This window comes from Chaetodon trifascialis, chromosome 23 (genome assembly GCF_039877785.1).
Source record: "Chaetodon trifascialis isolate fChaTrf1 chromosome 23, fChaTrf1.hap1, whole genome shotgun sequence".
Taxonomy (NCBI): Eukaryota; Metazoa; Chordata; class Actinopteri; order Chaetodontiformes; family Chaetodontidae; genus Chaetodon; species Chaetodon trifascialis.
The window spans coordinates 8911631-8931634 of NC_092078.1; the positions used below are offsets into that span (position 1 = coordinate 8911631).

A 20004-nucleotide genomic window follows, 5' to 3' on the forward strand; every position below is an offset into this window, starting at 1 on the left:
CCCTCAGGTAAAATAAGAAAACACAACACAATACGATACCAAAGTCCAGTTTTAGGGGCAGATCTATGTGTTTGAAGACTTATCATAAACCAAAACACTGCACACCCATATCCATCCTGTTTGATATCACTCAGTTTATCTTTTGTTGCGACAGTCCACCTGGTGATCTTGTTACAAAGTAATCCACCAGGAATGTGTCTGATTGGCCAACACAGTGCCATCCGAAGCTGCAGTCTGGTGTTCGCCAGCACACATGCTGTATCATTTCCTGTTTGCAAGAGGCAGATAATTACATAGTGTATACTTGATGCATAACTAAATGCCCAACTGCAACACATAAAGACAGAATGTGCATGCTTTCATGTGCAGATAAAATCAGCCATGCAGTAATTAGATACTATTCATGGTGCTGAGCTGAATCATCCATAAATTTCCCCAAATCACAGGACACAGATGCTTCTGCTCTTCAAGTCTAATTTTGCCCTTTGACCTCCCCGAGGCAGAGCGTTCACTGCAGCCAGGTGAGCACATCTATAAGCACACAGCAAGAGCAAAGCATGTTGGAACTTCTCAAACCAAAATGCCCTCAGGAAAAGCATTTTTCTATGTCTAACTTTAGTGCTGGAAACTGAAGAAACTGCTGCCACAAAGTAAACAGTTTCCACAGGAGCTCTGAGCCGCTATTTGATTTAATCAATTTGCGAAACATTTCTAGACAGGCTTTACAGCGACAATGAGAACTGCTTGTCACAAGACCTCACTAATTGCATGTCAAGTTCTCCACCAGGCAATCTTGACCGAAGACGGAAAATAATCTAGGCCTGCTATCTGTGGCAGACGACAAAACCATTCCCTGAAAATAACATCAAGAGAGAGCTTTGCATGAAGGCAACTTCCTTTTGAGGGAGAAAGGGCGAGGGTGCGGTGACTGATAAGATGGAAGAGACATTTCTTTCTCGACCAAGCAAGGAGAGTGGGGGAGAGACAGGGAGACAGGCTGATTTGGGGAATTATAAAGCTCCTCTGACAATATCTAACTGAAGATAGTGTAGACCATGTGTTTGATTTTAGGAGGCTAAGCAGTGGGATGCACTGTTTTTATTGTGGGAAATCTTGTTTGTCACAGCAAATCTGCCAGACGCTCCATCAAATTAGCAAGGATCTGACGAGGTCAACATGCTTATGTGATGCTAGGGGGGCAGGATTGGCAAAAAACATGCACACAATTTGTGTACCCTTAGATTCTTATCAGCATTGTGTCTGTAGATCAACAGCTGTGAAACAAATATAGCACATTTCAATATGTCTCTTATGGTCATACTCCGTTTTTCTTTCTTTTTTTTTGTTACAAGAGCATCAGGAATGATGTCAATGCTGTAATTCCACTCCAATTATGATCAAATTGAGATTCACATGTTCTTTGTCATAAATAAGTTTGACTTTTTTATTTTATCTGAAAAGTAGAAGGCATGTGATTTGGACAAAAATCCTCATCAGCACAAGACCAACTAACTTGCCCTAGTAGCAATAGTATTGCAAAACAAAAATTTAATTTTAAAGAATTAAAGAATTTAAGGCTCAGATTTACATCAAAACACACTAGATATATTTTCCAGTGTACAAATTAAGGTGTGTTATCCATATAAACAGATGAGACTACATTCCCGGAATGCCGACACTTCAGTTGTGATTCAATCATGTTGATGTCTGAAGAGTTTAATCGAAAAACAAATATGATTAAAGGGTTTTTAATCAAACAAACAAATAAAGATCTTCAGTCAAACACTACAATGATGCTGGAGGGATGCGTGTCTGGCCAGCCTTCTGCTGAGGTGTCTCTCAAGTGTAATCCCCTCAACTCACAAATGGGCTGTTCTCAATGTCTGTAAAGACATGTGTGATTTGCATGCAAATAGAGGCCATCGTCACATGCATTTCATCTCTTAATCCCCCTGATCGGCAGTAATCTACTGCCTGTTCCCCCAACTCCGGCCGGTTAGCCACAGCAGATGGGTACGGCTCTGCTCCTTTCTGGATTAAAGTGGCATTACTATGATTTGTTCAGTGCTGCCGGTGTGAGCGTGTTAGCCACTTGTTGATGATAAAAAAGCTGACAGCATTCCTCTGACTGGAGATGTTTACCTTTTTCCCATTGCTGCCCTACTTCTCGCAGTGTCAGGAACGTGGGGCCTCAGTCAATGTCAGTCAATATCCCTACTTAACACTAAAAATTCTTATCCTAATGTTAACTCTGCCTGAACCTGTACAGCTCTTGGCATCAGTCTCACTACCTATAACTTAAATTTGAAGCCTTGAAGCATGCATGACGACATGATGTGAACTCCCTTTGTTTTGTTGAAGTAACAAAAAGGAATCTTGGCACGTCACAGGTGGACAGGTTGGAGGCCATGCTACATACAAACGAGTAACAAATAAAATACATTTGAATTACAAGGCACAGCTGGACCACGCAAAAATAGAATAACTTCAGAGAAAGAAACTAGAACCAGTGACCACGACCCCTCCCACCTCAATTTATTATCGCAGAGAAAAAGCTGCGCTCACACGAGCCTGGAGGGCTTGAGGTGGGTAAACCACATGAAATGCCACCACACCCTGTTGCTGCTCTCTTTCTCTTCCATAAAAAACACCAGAAATGGACTTTCCAACCTGAAACCTGACACCTATAATTAGCCCTGTTATTCCCCCCCTCACCAAACTTTTATGAAAGCTTAGTGTACAGTGTTCTGAAAAGTCTGGGTGCTTGGGCACATTTGTTGTGGATAATAAGGAAATGATATGAATGAAATCTGCCTCCTGGGAGAGTACAAGGCTATATGTTGCCAGTAACAAGGACCAGCCATAATTGTTTACTTCCTGTGCAGCTCCTACTGACCTTACACCCCACTGTCTAATCATTTTGGTCATGCTTGGAACCTGAGCTGGTTGAAAGAGACTGGGAAAGAAGGGAAGACAAGTTTATCCACCCAGGCTGAAGGCTATATGATGGCATGTCGTCTCTATGGGTAATTGGCAGGGCGCCGAGTTCATGACAATAGTCACAGTGGCAAAAAAATGCAGTACACATACATCTTGTGAACCTACATCTACACACAACTCAGTGCAGTTCTCCTTCAAGATGCTTATGTGTTTGTCACTAACTGTGTTGGCCACAACAGTAAAACGATCGGTGACACCCCCCCACCAGCCCAACCCATTGCCATACTGCAAAAAGCACTCCGGAACAGCTTGAAGAATATGACAAAGAGCCCAAGCCATTGACCCGGCCTCAAAACTGGCCAGATCCCAATCCAATCGAGGCATGCACCGGAACAAGGCTGATCCATGGAAGCCACACCCCGCAACCCACAGGACCCAAAGGACAACCCCAGGCGTCCCGTGTTCATGCCCTGATGAGTCAGAGCTGTTTTGGTGGCACAAGGGGAACCTACACAATATTAGGCGGGTGGTTTTAATGTCGTGGCTGACCAGTTTATACTTCATAATATAAAATTTAGCACTACATAATTTACATTTCAGGGCAACCTTTTTATCTACTCCCTTAAGAAATACCACGACACATAGTGAAGGTCAAAACATGAACAACATGCAGCACTTTACTCAACCTGAAGCAATGAGGTCACATAATAACCAGGCTATTTAAACAGAAAAACCCTATTTCTTTATGTTGACCACAGGATGAAGCTATTCTAGAAATAGTTCACGAGGAAAAGTTAGTGTTTAGACTGCCAAAGTAGAGCGCCAAGCCAATATCACAGTGAGAGTAACTTGGCTGCCCCAAAAATCCATGTTTATGATTTCCAGAGTGCGAAGTAGACAAGACCTTGGCCTGGTTCTGCAGCATCTTGCGCCAATACAAGGTCAAAAAGATACCAGCTACATTCACTTTCCAAACCTCTCTGCAATTCCCCTCCAGTTCAAACAGGACCATTGTGTGTTGCTCAATGTCTCAAAAAGGTGACGCAAACCCACCCCAGCGTCGTCCGAACTACAGGTGTGGGGTAAAGAGTTGAACACGACGAGCAGCCCACTGTAAACCAGACATGTCGAAACTGTTACCAGGAGGTGATAAAAGACTTTGGCAGTTCTAAAGCTGTTCCTTGTTGAGTAACCTCCACACCCTTGGCAGTAGATTCCCTTTCAGTGAAGCAGAGAAATTTAATAATAGTACAATTCAGGAAGGTAAACAGTGTGTGGGGAATGAATCACCTCCAGACGTTGTGCCTCACAACCATAGAGGTCCTGGTTCAGACCTGGACTGTGACGATCCCTGCCCTGTGTGGTTAACTAGAAAAACTACATCACAATCCTGAATGTCGATAGATGATGTCATAGCGTCGATGTGTCAACAACCAAGAGTTGAGCTGCAGCGCATCCCCGTCCAGAGATGGTGAGGCAGCGGGTATTTTCCGTGGTTACAGTTTGGTCAAACAGCAAGCTCAGCAACCGCAGTCACATCTGGTCATCTGGTTATTGGCTGTTGCATATTCATACTCTGAGCAGCTGGATAGTTAAATAAATTCTACTCGAGTTTTGTTGTGTTAATGTACCGTTTTTCCAGTCGGTGGGTTTGGAGAGAGCGGCCTATGTAATTGCAATAAACCTCTTGTGGGAAAAGAGAGGAAGAAAAGGAATCATAGTGGAGACATTTAGAAAATGTCAGGCTGTTTAGTCTTTGCATCCTATAATGCTAGCCTAAGGACAGATTTTGTGAGCGCAACTGTCCACCCACACTCCAGAGCTGGCCATGTGATGTCAGCGAGATAAAAGTGCGTCGTGTTCTTCTCCCTCTGCTGCTAATCCCCAGGAACACACTATTCCTGCTCATCTTCTCAAGTCATAATACCCACATTTAAAATCGGGGAAGACTTTATTTAATGAACGATGGCGTCTAATTTTAAGAGCTATTATTAATAATAATTGGAACTCAACTCGTGCATGTAAGCTGGTTGCTTGGATATCCTGTATGTTAGGTTATTTGAGACAATAAAGATCATGTGGCAGCCATGCACCAGCAAAAAAAAAAAAGAGGTGTATTTTAGCAAAGCTTGTTTGAGGTAAAGTGAACAAGAGGGCTGATGAATCAGAGCAGGGACATGCCTGCACAAAGCCAATAGGGGCAAGGCAAAACCATAGGCAACCATTTCAAGTTCAAACTTAACTGCGGCTGTTACACGATTGCCTAAAAAATACAACGTTTCTGAACACTCACTGAGCTTTTAATACTCTTCGACAACACCAACCTGTGATGTCGGTTTCCCTTTCACTAAATCTAACTTCTCCCGTCGCCACCAACCAATTGCGAAAAGGGTCACTTCTCAGGATGAATGCAGTGCAGCAATTCTGTTTGCAGTTCATCCAAAGGCCCATAAGCAACCTTTGATGTGCAGTTCACAGCAATAATCTTAGGTCACTTGACAAAACCCTTTTGGTATAACATCTAATTTAAAGTCAGCACGCATCCTGACATAGATACTAGACCACATTTTGCTGTATAGAGCTGCACAGTGTGTGTCATACAGCACATGAGTTCAACTGGCACTGGTCAAAACATTCCTCTGACAGACCACACAAGCTAACCACTGTATGCCGCTCAAAGGATACAACAGGAGATACAAAGAGCCCAAAGAAGGAAAAGTAAGGGTGGAAGGGGAGACAGTGTGAAAGATGAAGATGGCATCACCAAACAGCGAAGAAGTAAAGACGGACAAGATAAGGAAAACTCCGAAATTTCATGACTTACAGAGTTGAGAGTTAAAGTTTGCTCCATGTATGGCCCTGTGTGCATGTGCTTGGCTCGTCTTCAGCGCTGCTCCACACGCCTGGTGTGTGTAAACGAGTCCATCCGCTGGAGCTCCGCGGTGCGAGTGTGAGACAGAGCTCAACGGAGGAGGAGGAGAGAGCGTGCAGGAGAGCCGAAAATCCTGACAGCTACTGGGAGTTCAAAAGCTCCCTCTCTCCTCCTCTGCTGCCGGTTCCTCTCTCTCCCTCTCTCTCTCCCTCTCTCTCTCTCTCTCTCTTTCTCTCTCACTCACCCTCTCTCTCGCTTTGCTGTAAATTCCTCCTCTTTCCCTCTCCCTGTTCACCTCCCTCCCCGTCTCTGTGTCTTCATGCCTTCTCTTGGTTTCTGCTACGCCCACAGGATAGATCTATTACCCGCAGGCGTGCAAACAAGAGCTGCTAATGTCTCCACACCTAAAAGGAGAGGAGAAACTTCACACTCATGGGGCAAAAGAGCTGCCCCGAATTTCCCAGTAAGCAGCTACAGAGTACACCTGAATAAAACAATGTGCATTAACTAATGGCTCACAGTGACAGATGTTTTCACATGCAGCAACACCTCAGAACCCAGAGTCAGTGTGAACACGGGAACAGCAGCCTGCTAATGGTGTCACCACTGCAAAGTTGAACACACTGTAATCTGCTGAACGCGGGCGCAAAGCATCTGTTTGCAGCTACAAACAGGGAGTCAGTGATGAGCAAAAGATCACAGTGGTGGAGCTGTGCGGTGGGATTGTAAGGGCATTTGAAGCAGGGCTCTGACAAGCTCAGCGTGGAAATAGGACACATGACACGTTTTTCGACATGCCCGCACGTACGGGGATCTGACGACAAAAGCTCAGCGTGCATCAAAACACTCTTCATCACAAGATGCAGCGAAAATGAATCAGCAAACACGAACACAGAATTATAAAGCAGTTTCTCTCTCCACTGAACCAGAGAGGCACACATCAAAAAGCACAAGATTACATGCACATATATATGTTACTCTGACTTGTGTGTGGGTTGCAAAAGCTACGTGTCAGAGTCTTTGTAATGTGAATAAAAATAATAAGCATTCACTCATTCCTATGTTAGCCACTGTGACGCACACCACCGACCATGGAAAAAGCAACATGGCCACACGCGTCCAAATTGTTCTGGGTTCGTCCGCAACATGCAGCGAGGCCACATTCAGGGGTTATCCGCAGGGGTCTGCCCTGAGCACTGATGGTGAACTCCAAAATAGTCCCACGGTGTCCTTGAGAGTCCAGATGCATGAGAGCTTATCACGTATTTCTGCAAAACTTGCCATGAGAACAGTTCCTCAGAACATCCTTCACAACAAAATACAAGCTAGAGAGACACCAAACACTTCAAGCCCTCCAGTTCGTGACCACAGTACTATCACTGAATCAGCAAGGAGTCGTTTAAGGTCAACAGTTAAAAGTTGTTCATGACAGTTTCATCATTTTTCATCAGTATTCTGTCTGAAGTGGAGAGCAGCATTAAGAGAAAAGACGTTTTCAGGCTTTACCTTCTACGCTTTCTCTGCTGTGTGACCGGAGTAAAAAACACAAATAGTTCTCCAAATCTGTTGCTAAAGTAAAACCACCAGCTTCTGCATATGTGTACATCTTTATCAGGTCAGAATTGGTAATGCCATTGGATGATGGGCTCTGGTTTGTTGTGGCATGGGATTTTAGAAGTGCACCATCTGATCTCTGGCCATGAACCCAGGGTGAAGCTCAGCCCTTGAACCAAGAGCCCAGAGGCAAGTGTTGGATGAGGATCCAATTGCCTTTGACGACCATAAAACGTTCCCTGTGGTGTTATTACTTGGAATGCATAGGCGTACCACAACTTAAAACTGCATGGGGCAAATTACTGTTCTTGATTAGATGCAGTGTGAATACCTATGAGCTGGATACACCGTGAGAACTGATTTCCTGATGTCTTGGATGTCATCTGATAGAGAGGACAGCCCGAGCGATCACCAGATATTAGCTAATCAAAGGTATATCATTGTGTGACAGCCGACATCACAGCACATTAATTCCAAGGATATATATGGAACAATTCAAAAACAGCTGCTAGGTTTTCATTCAAAAGAAGGGGGAAAAAAAAAAATCAAATTTCAAGAAAATCTGCAAAAGAAAATGCAAATGAATGCATGTTTCCATCCACTACCGTTATGCAATATATTGGGAGTTGTTCTGTCAGGGTGAACTACCTGCTGGTGCTAATTCTCCAGTCAGATCCCACAAAGTCAATGCACAAGTAGCTGGGAACCCACCCATTGCTCTCATTACATAGTTATACAGCATCCACCAGAATACTATCCTTCTGATAAAAAATAGGTGTTTCCCTTGCAACAGATAATTAAATATTCTTCTGTTTGTCATCAAAAGGTTTCTTATGTAAGCTGAAAAACATGGTGATATACCTGCACCAAGAAGCATTAATGCAGCTTGCCGAATGCAGATTTTCAAAACCAGTTAGAGTGAGAGACAGTGAGAAGTTTGAAGCAGATGAGCTAAATTAAAAGCCAGTTGTGCGCAATGTTTGCCTAGCAATGACAAATTCACATTCAACACTCAACAATTCCAGCATTCCAATCCAAGTCTTGTTCAGTCTAACACAAACTGTCATTATATGGACAACCGCATCCTAGTTTCCATAACATGTAAATGCCAAACCAAACTTCGGCTGTTTAAAGTCACTCTTTTGGCGCTTTATACAACAGCCAACATGCCAGAGCTTGAAAATATATTACCCATGATACTCACATATGAAAGGCCAGTGTTTTTTGACAGTACTGACGCTTCCAACCTATTAGACCAGTCTGACCCAGTCTCTCTCCGTTGGTGTCACAGCAGGTCCTGATAGAGGTCTCACGTCCAGGTATTACAGTCGCACAAAACATTGTGCAACAAAGCAAACTCAAGGTGTTAGAAAGAGAGCTTAACACACTGATACAAGTGTGAAAGCATCCGGCTTTTTAGTATCCAGACAATATTTTTTTGTTCCATGAAAAATAGTTGTACCTTGGAAGTGTAAAAAAGAAAACTGATTACAACAGCCTGAAGCTTCTCAGTTCTCCACATTTTAGACTTATCAGAGAGTGGTAAAAAATGCCTCATAACTATGCATCAAAAACAGCTGCATCAGTTGTAAAGGATAATGATGAGCTAACTAATTAAATAAGTAATATTACGCTTGTTAGCTGCAAGCCAATTTGCAACTACTGGGAAACCATAACCATAGCAACTAAATGTAATGAAACACATCAAAAAAACTAAGAAACAAAAATGGTCGTGGCGTCTTTGCACATGAGCTGACTCAAAGCTCCGAAACAAAACAAAAATCCATGATTCAGAGCTGGTCAAAACAAAGTAACCCAGCTTAGTTACTTGCAATTTGAACATAAAGTAAGGATAAGTGGGGGAGGGTCTGTTGTTTGAGAACATTAGCATACTGTGGACCAGTGATTACAATAAATCAACAATGAAAGAAAGCATACAAGTTGTGCTATGCAAGCAGACACTGTGCTGCTGTCATATCCTTTTATAGCCATCTTTAATCCTGTGGCTGTTCATCTGGGGCAGAACCTGGAGCGTTTCAACAACAGCACTGTTTAGTGTGTGCTGGGACAGTCTTGAGGGGAGCTGTGGTGTGCCCCTTTGAGTACAATGTGTGGTCTGCGGGTGTGTCTGTGTATGCCTGTGACTAATGCGTGGCTAGATGTACAACCCAGTATGCCACTTTCTGGTTTGTTTTTGTGTCTCTTCATGTGCTCGCAGAGCAATTATGAGATGTAGGAACAGCGTGCGTGTGTTTTTGTGAATATGAATCAGTGTGCATGAGTAATGCATGCATGCACAGACCATGGGAGGAGAGTGTATATTAATACCAGAAAATGTGAGGACGATATTCAGTCGTGCAGCAGTGCTCATTAGCGAGGCCAAACAAACAGGACCGGGGCTCCGGCCCACACAAAGACCACTTTGTGAGCTCCCTCGTGCCACAAGTGTAGCAGCACATGCAGAGTTCAAGGCAACGGAAATGAAAGGTTAAAAAAGAGCTGAGAGTGGAGTAGAATGAGAAAGAGGGGTGGTTCAACTGGATGTCTACATTAGTGAAGGATGTTCTGTATGCAGGGATACAACAGAAAAAAACTTGGTGCCTACCTCAAGGTCATCCAGTGATCGTGCCAGGCTGAGACGCTTGGCAGAACGGCGTTTAGAGGCACGGACAACACCCATACCCCAAAACCTGGAGCCCTGTGACAACAGAGAGACGAATGAGCCGAGGCACAAAGACTAGTGCTAATGACTGACACCTTAATCACCACCCTTACCCTTTATTATTATTATTATTATTATTATTATTATTATTATTATTATTATTTGTATTTCATCCTGGTTACCAGTTTTGTCTTTAATACCCCTGTGTGAATTAATACACTGGCAGCCAACAATACTTGGGTCCATGTTACTATAATTCAGTTCAAATCTGTTTGATTACATTAAATTTTATTGGCAATGTTGTTTTCATACCAGTGATCATCACTCACATATTTCATCTACTTAAGTTTTTAAAAAGTAAAATGAAAACAAACAAAGATGGCAGAGTTACTCATGGAGTGTCAGAGAAAATGATAATGTAACACGACTGCCAAAGGCAGAAATGATTTTGAGTCTCAAAATGTCAGATTTTCAACAAATTTGACAGATTTCACTGCCGACGCTTCTGCATGTACATATAATTGGGGTAATGACACACAGTCCTTTCTGACAACATGCAGAGTGGCCATATAAAGTTAACCTGAATGACTACAACCCTGATTTTTAAAGTACAGAAACAGAGGCACTAAGTTCAATGTCAGTCAAAGATATCATAAGAGAAGATCATGGCTTTGTGTCTATCACTTCATAAAAGATAATGCAGTTTAACCAGCCATCCCTGTTGCTATGATTGGAATGGCTGTGTCTAATGTTTGAACGACAGTTCAAGAATTGCAGATAATTACTGCATGGCCTGGGCTCTACCCTCTAATTTCACTTGGCTTCCTGTGCAAGACTGTTGTCTTTCTGATCAAATGCAAGGAGGGGGACAAAGAACAATAAACACAGCAAAATATTTGCTTAAATAAAGTTCAAAGCACCAATAACTACTGTGAATGGAAGTTCAGAAACTTCTGAACATTATTCAGTACGCATAAGCTAAAATTCCAGGATTTTTTATTTATATCCATTTACCAAAAACACATTCACGCTAACTGAGTGCTGAGAGTAACTAATTCAGACACACAATACAGCAAACACATCACTGATTTCCCTCATTTCCGGGCCTACATGGATACACAGGGCCATCTTGTGGGCAATGAGGACAGTAGCATTAAAAAAAATCAGTTTCCTCCTCTCCATACATTTATGACAATGACATCAATGACAAACAACAGGTGCGTTCTGAGTTCAATTCACACTCACCACCAATTGACTGTTGAAATAGAGGTATTGTATTTCATTTTAAGCGCCACCAAAAACAGGCTTACTAACACCCCCTCAGTGTCTGGAAACTCAACTCCATGTGACCATTTAATACTTCCTGTGTCGCTGTGTTAAACATGAATGAGGTACAGAAACAGATGCTCTTGTCTCAGTATGCCTGTACTTACAAAGGAACTATTTAACTTTGTGCAAGGATTTCTCATTACTGCATGACTTCAAAATTGCAACAGTACTGTATATACATGAGCAAAAACAAGGATATATCTAAAAAATGTTATAGTAAGGGGTTTTCACCTACACTCAGAACTTAAAAGTTGTAGTCTGTATTTTTTCACATATTGAAAGTACAGCTAAGGTGGCAGAGTGTCTGCTGCTGTATTTTTAATTGTTTTTCCCTTCTTTATGTTGCATGTCAGTAAAATGCCATTGACAGACCAGCCAATGTTCAGTTTTATCAGAATTTAGACCCATCCATGTGGTCTCTCTCACCCAAGGAGTCACCTGATGATAAACAAGGCATGATGCATGCATGCATGCATGTGTATTTGGCAGAACTCTCTCATCTTTGTCTTCTTTAACTGGATATTTTATTTTTACCACTTCACTTCGGGCTTCTAAAAATAAAATAAAGACAAAAAAACAACCAGTAACAGTAATAAGTAGCCATTGCTATTCCTTTGTTTTAGTAAGTTGCTTGCTAAGATTACAGATGACAGATCACCTGTGTGACATGACCACCCTGATTAACATTTCTCAATAGCAGAGCAAAGAGCATCTACCACTATGAGAAATGTGCCACAGGTATAATATGTGAAAATTAAAAGTACTCACATTTTTGGTGCTGCCATCTTTCCGCTGTTTCTCTCTCTGTTCAAGAAACCTTTTGGTCCATTCCTCTCTGGGAGGGAGCATCATGACCTCTGTTGACCGGTACCTGTCTGAGGGGATCTGGCTCATGGGGGGAGGCAGGTTGCTCAGGCTAACGCTGGAGGACCAATTGTTGTTGGGCGTCACCTGAGGCTCAGGATCCCTACTTTGGGTTTTTGGCCACTTTGGCTTTGAGAACCACCTTTGGCTACCTCTGAGAGACTCTCCAAATAAGTTTGTTATTTTATCCAAAGGCAGAGGAGGTGGTGGGGGCTTAAACTGGAACTCGAGTCTGGGTGGAGGACCTCCATAAAAACTAGTAAGACAATCAGGGCCAGGTAGTGACTCTGAAAGGGAATGTATGCTGGCGCTGTTTTCTGGATTAAGTTTTTGGCCATTCTTGGAGAGGTTTATTGGGGTGAGGTCTTTAGTCGGAGGATAATCCCATGGACAGCTGGGGAGGTGGGCCCCAGGGTGGTTTTGGATTGCAGAAGGGAAATCCCTGTCCGCTCTCTCCTCAGGGGGGGATGCATTTCCAATTCCACTGTCCCCATTGCTGCTGGCGCTGCCTTGTTTGCCAGTGCTGTCGTTCTCCTTGGCTTGCTGCTGAGCCTCCATGTCCAGTTTGGCTCGAAGCCTCTCTACAGCCTCTCCCATGTCACTATACAGGACTGTGACAAAGTGAAGAACATCTGGGGGAGTCTGAGGGAATTCCAGGCAGCCCGAGGCATCTGGATCTGGAGTGCAGTCAAAGCCAAAGCGTCCAGCAATGCCTATGTGGTCCTCGTGGTGTCCCAGCTCTGGGTCGATGAAGAAAACATGGCAGGAAGCGCGTAGAGGATCATCCTCAGGTACACGTCCATTGATTATATGTGCTGTAGTGACCAGGCAAAAAAAACGCGGGTCTTCAGCACACACAGCTCCTAAAACCAGGTTCTCAGCAGGAAAGGCTGCCAAAACAGCTCCCGTGTCATCACAAAGTCGGACGCAGTCAAACATGATCTTCATCATCACCAGGGTATGGGTATCCTGCTCTGTTCCCAACTGGCGTATTCGCTCCCGAATGGCTTTTAAACAGTCCTCCTCTGATTCTGTAGTGTTTAAAATCAGCTCTGTGGAGCTCAGGTAGCCCACCACCAAGGTCATGTTTAAAACACTCCAGTCTGGATTGGCTTCATCTGTGTCTGTAAACACAGAGTCAGTGTCCCCTACTCTAGACGTTACCTCCTTTGGCTGCTCAGCTAAAGAGTTCCAGTGTTGTGACCAGTGCGACATATCAGGTTCTGACACCGGCCTCTGTTTGGTGGTGATAGCATGACTTGAATTAAAGGAGGAATTGCTTGAATCATGTGAGATAGTGCGGAGAACACCAGCTTTTTGGTAAATACCACTTTTGTGGCCTATCCCAAACTTTGCATCGTTAAGGATGGGGTTCCCCATGATTCGGCCTTCAGCACGCACTACCATCCGCAAGGGTCCTTTGCAGCTGCCAATCAACTGCACCACAGTCTCGTGCAAAGCAGCGGACACGTCAGTTCCATTGATGGCCATGATGTGATCCCCCTGTTTGAGTCCCACCAGGTCAGCAGGGCTTCCTTCCAGGATGCCACTCAACAGACAGGGCCTCTGTCCCGAAATAGTGAAGCCATATCCTGTCCGACCACGGATGACCTCCACACTCCTGAGATCACCGATTGCATTTAAATCCAGACGCCTCCTTGCACCCTCAGGCTGTCCCTGTATCCTCATCTTTGTTGTCGGTTGCTGTGAGATCCAGTGCGTGGGAACTGACACATTTGCAGGTTGCCAACACTATTGTGTTGTTGTCATCCTACAGTTACACCAAGTGGGGAAAAACAGGGTGAAACAAAATTGAAAAGCAGTTTGTTGCACAATAATTCAGTTTCTCATCAGCTTTCAAGGAGCCATGTTTTTAAAGCACTAAAACACTCATTTTTATCACTGGTTAATCTGCCAAACTACTTGTCAATTCAAAATGTGACCTTGTCAATATAGTCAATATTCATAGGTTTCCCAGAGCCCAATAGAATTTGTTAGCAACAAAGATATTTAATGTGCAGCCAGCCAAATAAATCAGGAAATCAGTTTTGAGAGGCTGTAAAGCAATTTTTGTTTTTTGCTCTAAAGCTGACTTTTTATGAATTCATAAATCAGCAAAATAATTTTCCATTAAATCAACTCATCATTTCAGCTCTATATCAGACGGTCTATTACTCATATGAAGCTATTCTTTCATACTTGAAGAATAGATCATTTTTCTTGGGATATTTGTTAAAAACAGAATTACAAAACACTTTACACAAACCAAATAAGAGTCGAGGTGTTTTTTATTCTTACTAGAGCAAATCATAAGACAAGTAAAACGCTGCTATCTATCTTATTTTAGCAATTATCTGTCAGGGGTAAGACGCACACAGCTTTTATGTCCAAACACAGCTTGCAAATTACTCCCCCTCCACCCACTCCCCCAAAACAAAGTGCCAGCTGGCTCCCCATTCACCAGCAACACTTTAAATGGCAACCAGACTCTTCGGTTTCGGTCAGCCACTGTTTTTAAATGTTCCAATACTCGACTCACCACACAAGTTAAACATGTAAACACCGGAAACACCTTACGAATCCTTACTAATAGACAAAGCTATGATTTTGTCTAGCTTTGTCTATTAGTTTTTAAAAAGTTAGTTTGGTTTTACGCTCGTGCATATATCTGAAAATATCACCACAGCAAGGGCCAACTTTGGACATTACCTTCTCCAGGGGTGAAAAGTTCCACAAAAAACTCCCACTGCCTTTACATTCACGCTGCTACGAGCCCGGAACTTTACATTTTTCTCATTACACGTCCATTTTTTAAATGACTCGAAACGAAATTTCCTGCCGTGATTCACTAGTCCATATGGCAACGCGCGAGAGCACCATCCTCCATTCAGTCGCTCGCGGTGGTTACAAAGCGTCTTTCATTGTAACCATGACAGCGTAACGTCTCCGGAACATGTGACGTGCCCTTCTGGCCAATCACAACGCCTGTCATGTTCAATATTCAAACGAATGGACTGACGCTATTGGCTGATATTGACGACGGTTGACGCTCTGTATTTTGCGCTAAAGTAAACCAAATTTAAAAGTCAAATTTTTTAATAAGCAGCACCGCTTAAATACAGAAAGACTGGCCTTAAAACCACGTTGTAAACTCTGTAACCATCCCGAAAACTTCTGACGAAGCAGCACGTTAAATTTAACTTTAACAACAACACATCCAAAGGCGATAAGTTCTCAATATAACTAACATATAGATAGATAGAAGTTGTAAGTATTACCCGTATGATTTTGCTATCACTCCAGGATCCTTCAAACACTTTACATGCAGGTCGATCCCTGTCTCTTCCACACTGAAGCGGAAGCACCTTACAGCTTGGTCTGTAAACAATAGCTCTGGTCAAAGGGCTGCAACGGTTACACACACTGTCACATGGTTTTCTTACACATGTGCATCCTACATTTGCTGTGAGAGGGAATAGTAATGTGATAATATGGCAATATATTGATACAGATAAACAGCCTAATGCAATTTCCCATGAATATGATTATTTATTCATTCATTTGGCAACATCAACATAATAGGTAGCAATAGGCATACATCTTGAACAAACACTATTGCATTTTCATTTTCATGAAGCAGCGACTTCCATGGACTTGGTGTAGAGTGTGACGAAACTAACTTAATCCCCAGTTTCTCCAAATCCTCTTAAAATAGGCTGAAAGGCAAAGACCTTAAGAGTTTGGCTCTATCGGGCCATACCTTCTGTCTGTTTTGCATTTTAGTAATAACCCAGCAGTATCAATAAAAGACAAGAGATGATTGCAGACTGTGTGTTGTTTTATTTAGCAGAAATGAAAATAAGAACAGGACATCTTTACATATTAAAGTATTGAGATCACAGAGGGAAGATTTGGTTTTTATGTTTCAGTCATGAAGTTTGCATTACTATCTATTCCTAATAGCACAATGCCACCCAGATTTAGACACTGTCTACATTATTTGTTCGTCGTCACAGTCCATAGTCGGGCAGAAAGCCAATCTGTGTGGTCACAGAGACACACAATCCAAAGTTGCTGGATATGAACAGGAGAAGGAGTTAATGGACTTAATTATTTATTGCATCTAAATGAGGTTCACCTTGAACAGTGAATATAGTTGAATATGTCAGCTAAAAGCAGGAAACGTGCCTTCATGTGTACTGCTATTGAGCACAAAAAGGACCTGTCTGAGGGTTGCAGTTTATATTGGTTATGATGCCATTTATAAGAGCTCCTTTCCTATCACTTCAATAACAGCAGTGATTATTGCCTCAAGTCCTGCTTCATAATGCTACAAATTGCCCTGTTTTGGCATCAGACCTTCCCAACTTGTAATTATCTTGGCACAGTGAAATAATATGACAAGTAATGTGACAAGATAAGTCTGTTTTTGCAAGGCTGTTGTTCCCACAGTGATTTTAATAGGGTACTTGACAAATGATCAAGGAGGAGGATCTGTTGCACTTATCCTCACAATGAAAACTCAGATTGAAGCCTGATTGCAGTCGATGTTAAAGTACCAGCATATGTCAGAGTGACAATTAACATGGTCATCTTGTAAAGGTGTTCAGGCTGATGATTATAACAGCATACTTTTGTACCTCTCTTTACGAGTGATATACTTTGACATATGCAACTCGATAAACCTGAACAATGTTCAATGTTAAACTGAAATCCGTAATAAATATACTTTTATATCTTTGCTCCAATGAGGCTATGAGTGAGGCAAGACCACGATCTCTTCCGGACAACCATAACCCCTCACAGTTCATGGCTTTCCTGGATCTTTGACCCCGCTCTGACCCCATGATGCTGATGTGGTGGACAGAGGCTGGATCATCTTCTCCATAAGGTTCATCATACGGTCCTGCAGCTGCAGACACTGGACCTGGAGGAGGTTCTGTTGGTGCACGGCTCGACGGACCTCCCTGCACATCTCCTCTATGGCCCGGCTCGACCTCTTTTGTTGCTGTAACATGGCCTGCATCACCCGCAGTTTCTTTTTCTTCATGGACAGGTGCTTGTTAGCATGCCTTTTCCTGGCTGAAGTTGGGTGAGAGCTGGAGAACAGAGAATGGACCTTTTAGAGCCAGCAGTGCCTTGTGATAAGAGATCAGTCTGTAATTTGTTAACATCAGCAATTCTCCCCCAAAGCCAGAAATCATACAACTAAAGTCTCACAGGTATTTTAAAAGAAAAAAGAAATACAGAATAAACTAATTGTACATGCACTGTTGTAACTCTAGAATGCCCTACAAATGCAAACATTTAGTTAAGATCAGATGTAAGCAAAATTAAAAGCAAACCAGTCAACTGCTCAGCCAAAGCAAGAGCTATCCAATTAGCTAACCGATTAGCCTTGGCAAAAGCTAAATTTACCTTTTACCTGTGTGTGATTTCACATGTGTAAAATCAAGGAAATCAGTGTGTAAAATCTGCAGTTCCTACAAAATACAGCGAAACACCAAACCAAATACTAAACCACACAGCTGACACAAGACAGCACATGACAATGCATGTTCATTAAATTATGAGTTATTATAGTCAGTTCAAGGTAATCACTAACAAATGGCCGATGAAAAGCTTAAAGAAGAGCGCATTGTATTATAAATCTTGTGTTTTCCCCTCATATTTCCTGAAGTTAGCATTGTAAAATACACATACAACGCGAAATACAGGTAATAACAACATGCCAGGGTAACGCCTTGTGGAGCCAGTATTTCAACTTATTGAAAAGGAACGACTTTGGTTGATTCCCTCCTTCAAACAATGGAATACAAAGGTCCGTTTAACCGCCTGTCATTACCTTTATCAGTGATACACACATATACACACACCCACACAACATGTGTCTCGTAGTTCCTGTTACCTGGAGCCCTGTGTGTGTTCACTATCAGAGCTCAAAGAGTCCAGCTCTTGTTTTATCTCCATCTCATCTGAGGAGCCTGTGTACTCTGGCAGGAATCCCATCATCCCCTCCTCTGACAGGGGCACCAGGTTGTCTGTAGACTGGGAGGAAGTGGAGGGGCCTGCGGCGGAGGCCTGGAACTCCAAAGAGTTCACCCGCCCATTCTCCAGCGGCTTGGAGAGGATCTTCTCGATGGGTTTATAATAAGGCCAGTCCGGTGTCTCCCCACTTTCAGTCACTGTGGATTTCAGCCGCCTGTGAGATCAAAGATAGACATTTAAAGTCATGCAGCAGCTGGAGTTCGCGCTCGTAACTGGCTGGACATTTGAATCTGGTGCACTTGCCTGTACTGAAAAGACATGTTGGTGATTTTCATCTTGATCTCCTCTTTGAAACGCTGCTCCCCGGTCAGCTGGAAAAACCTCTGGGACATCTTCTCGTAAACCTTTGCGTTCCTCTTGCTCATTTTCAGTTCGTTGTGGTGTTCCTCCCACACGTACAGGAGGGCTTTCATTTCGCCGTCGGTCCAGTTCGGGGCCCGTCTGTGTTTCTCACTGTGGCCTGGCATTAGGTAGCTGAAACCCTCCTCTGCTGCCATTTTTGAAATGGTTCTCTTGGCCTGTGCAGGCTCTGCTTGCAGAAATAGGATCTTTAGAGGTTGAATTTGAAAGTCTTTTACTGCCTAAGAGCTGTGTTGAAGCTGCAGTGAGGGACTGATACATGCAAGAAGGCACACACACCGTCCTGCCTGTGCCCTTCCCCCTATAGCCTAGCTGAAAGAGGACTCAAAATGGGGCCTAAGGCAGGAGAGGAATCCGGTTAAAAGCTTTTAGCGGTGTGTGATGTCACTGTGACATCAAGTTGCCCTGGCAACGGTGAGGGAGGCCCTTCATTTTCCCTCCCTCTCCTCTAACCACTCCCATCTGCTCCCCTTTCTCCTCCATACTGCTCCACTGGCAGCACAAAAAGCTTTTAGCTGAAAGGCGGCAGTGTGAGAGCATGAGGCTGCTGACAGGTTTGAAATATGAGCCTCTGGGGAGGGGGGAGAAAAGAAGAGGCGAGACCACGGATATATGTTTCCCTGGCAACAAGGCTCTGGATTTGGTAGTCAGCCAACACGCTGCTCCATTTAAAAGCTTTTAATAATAGACAAGTCAGTTTGAGATGGGGAGAGGGAGGATTTGCTTTATGTGGAGGAGAGGGAAACACTTCCAGCATGCAGTTTGGATCTAAAAGGCGAGCGAAAGCCTTTCACTGAAAATCTATCAGATGCTTCAGGTGGAAATAACAACGAGGGGAGACATCAGACAAAATGGCAACATGTAGTGATCAACCATAGGCACCCCCGCAGCAGGATACGGAATGCTGATGGCTGTAATCAGCTTTCTATTCATAGCTGTGGGGTGTAGACAATGGACCCCTGCAGGAAGGATTTCTCTGACCAGTCAGAGACCCCTCCCCCGCTCAGGTCTCAGCGAGGGGAGGATCTCCCACCGGCCACTTCTCCTAATCTCCCATTTTATGTGCATTTTTCCCCCCCTTGTCGCTGCTCCCTCTACCTCCCTCTCTGCTCACGTCTTTCTTTCAGGAATATTTGAGCACCAAAGCCACACAAAGACAGGCAGTGAAACTCTTTCTCTGCAGCATTTTGCCTCCTGCTTTGTCTCTTCATGTTTACTTACGCCCTCTGAAAAGGGCAGGAATGCATTAGTACAAGTCATCCGTCCTCACTTCATCTTCGTTTGTGCCACTAGTTGCTGTCAGTCCGGCTTAACTCAGTTCTGGCCTGATTAGACCCTTAACCCATCTGCTGCTCAGTAACCTGACAGGCAGCCG

At 43.4% G+C, this 20004-nt stretch overlaps 2 protein-coding genes across 3 annotated transcripts in view; both read right to left on the reverse strand.

Moving 5' to 3' along the window:
- Positions 1-13910, reverse strand: part of LOC139351241 (regulator of G-protein signaling 12-like) — a 37124-nt gene extending 23214 nt beyond the window's left edge. The window contains exons 1-2 of one of the 2 annotated variants that reach the window (XM_070993041.1): positions 12126-13910; positions 9972-10064 (exon numbers count right to left, since the gene is read on the reverse strand). In XM_070993041.1, coding sequence (XP_070849142.1) covers positions 9972-10064; positions 12126-13910 — 1878 coding nt within the window. Of the gene's footprint in view, positions 1-5764; positions 6063-9971; positions 10065-12125 lie in introns of those variants that run through there. The other variant, XM_070993042.1, reaches the window with a different exon arrangement.
- A 2130-nt stretch (positions 13911-16040) lies between these two features.
- msantd1 (Myb/SANT-like DNA-binding domain containing 1) lies at positions 16041-19161 on the reverse strand. Its single transcript, XM_070993497.1, has 3 exons — positions 18513-19161; positions 18130-18423; positions 16041-17320 (listed from the first exon to the last, which is right to left on the reverse strand). The coding sequence occupies exons 1-3, from the start codon at positions 18764-18766 to the stop codon at positions 17029-17031; spliced, it is 840 nt and encodes a 279-aa protein (XP_070849598.1). The 5' UTR covers positions 18767-19161; the 3' UTR covers positions 16041-17028.
- Positions 19162-20004: the final 843 nt, after the last annotated feature.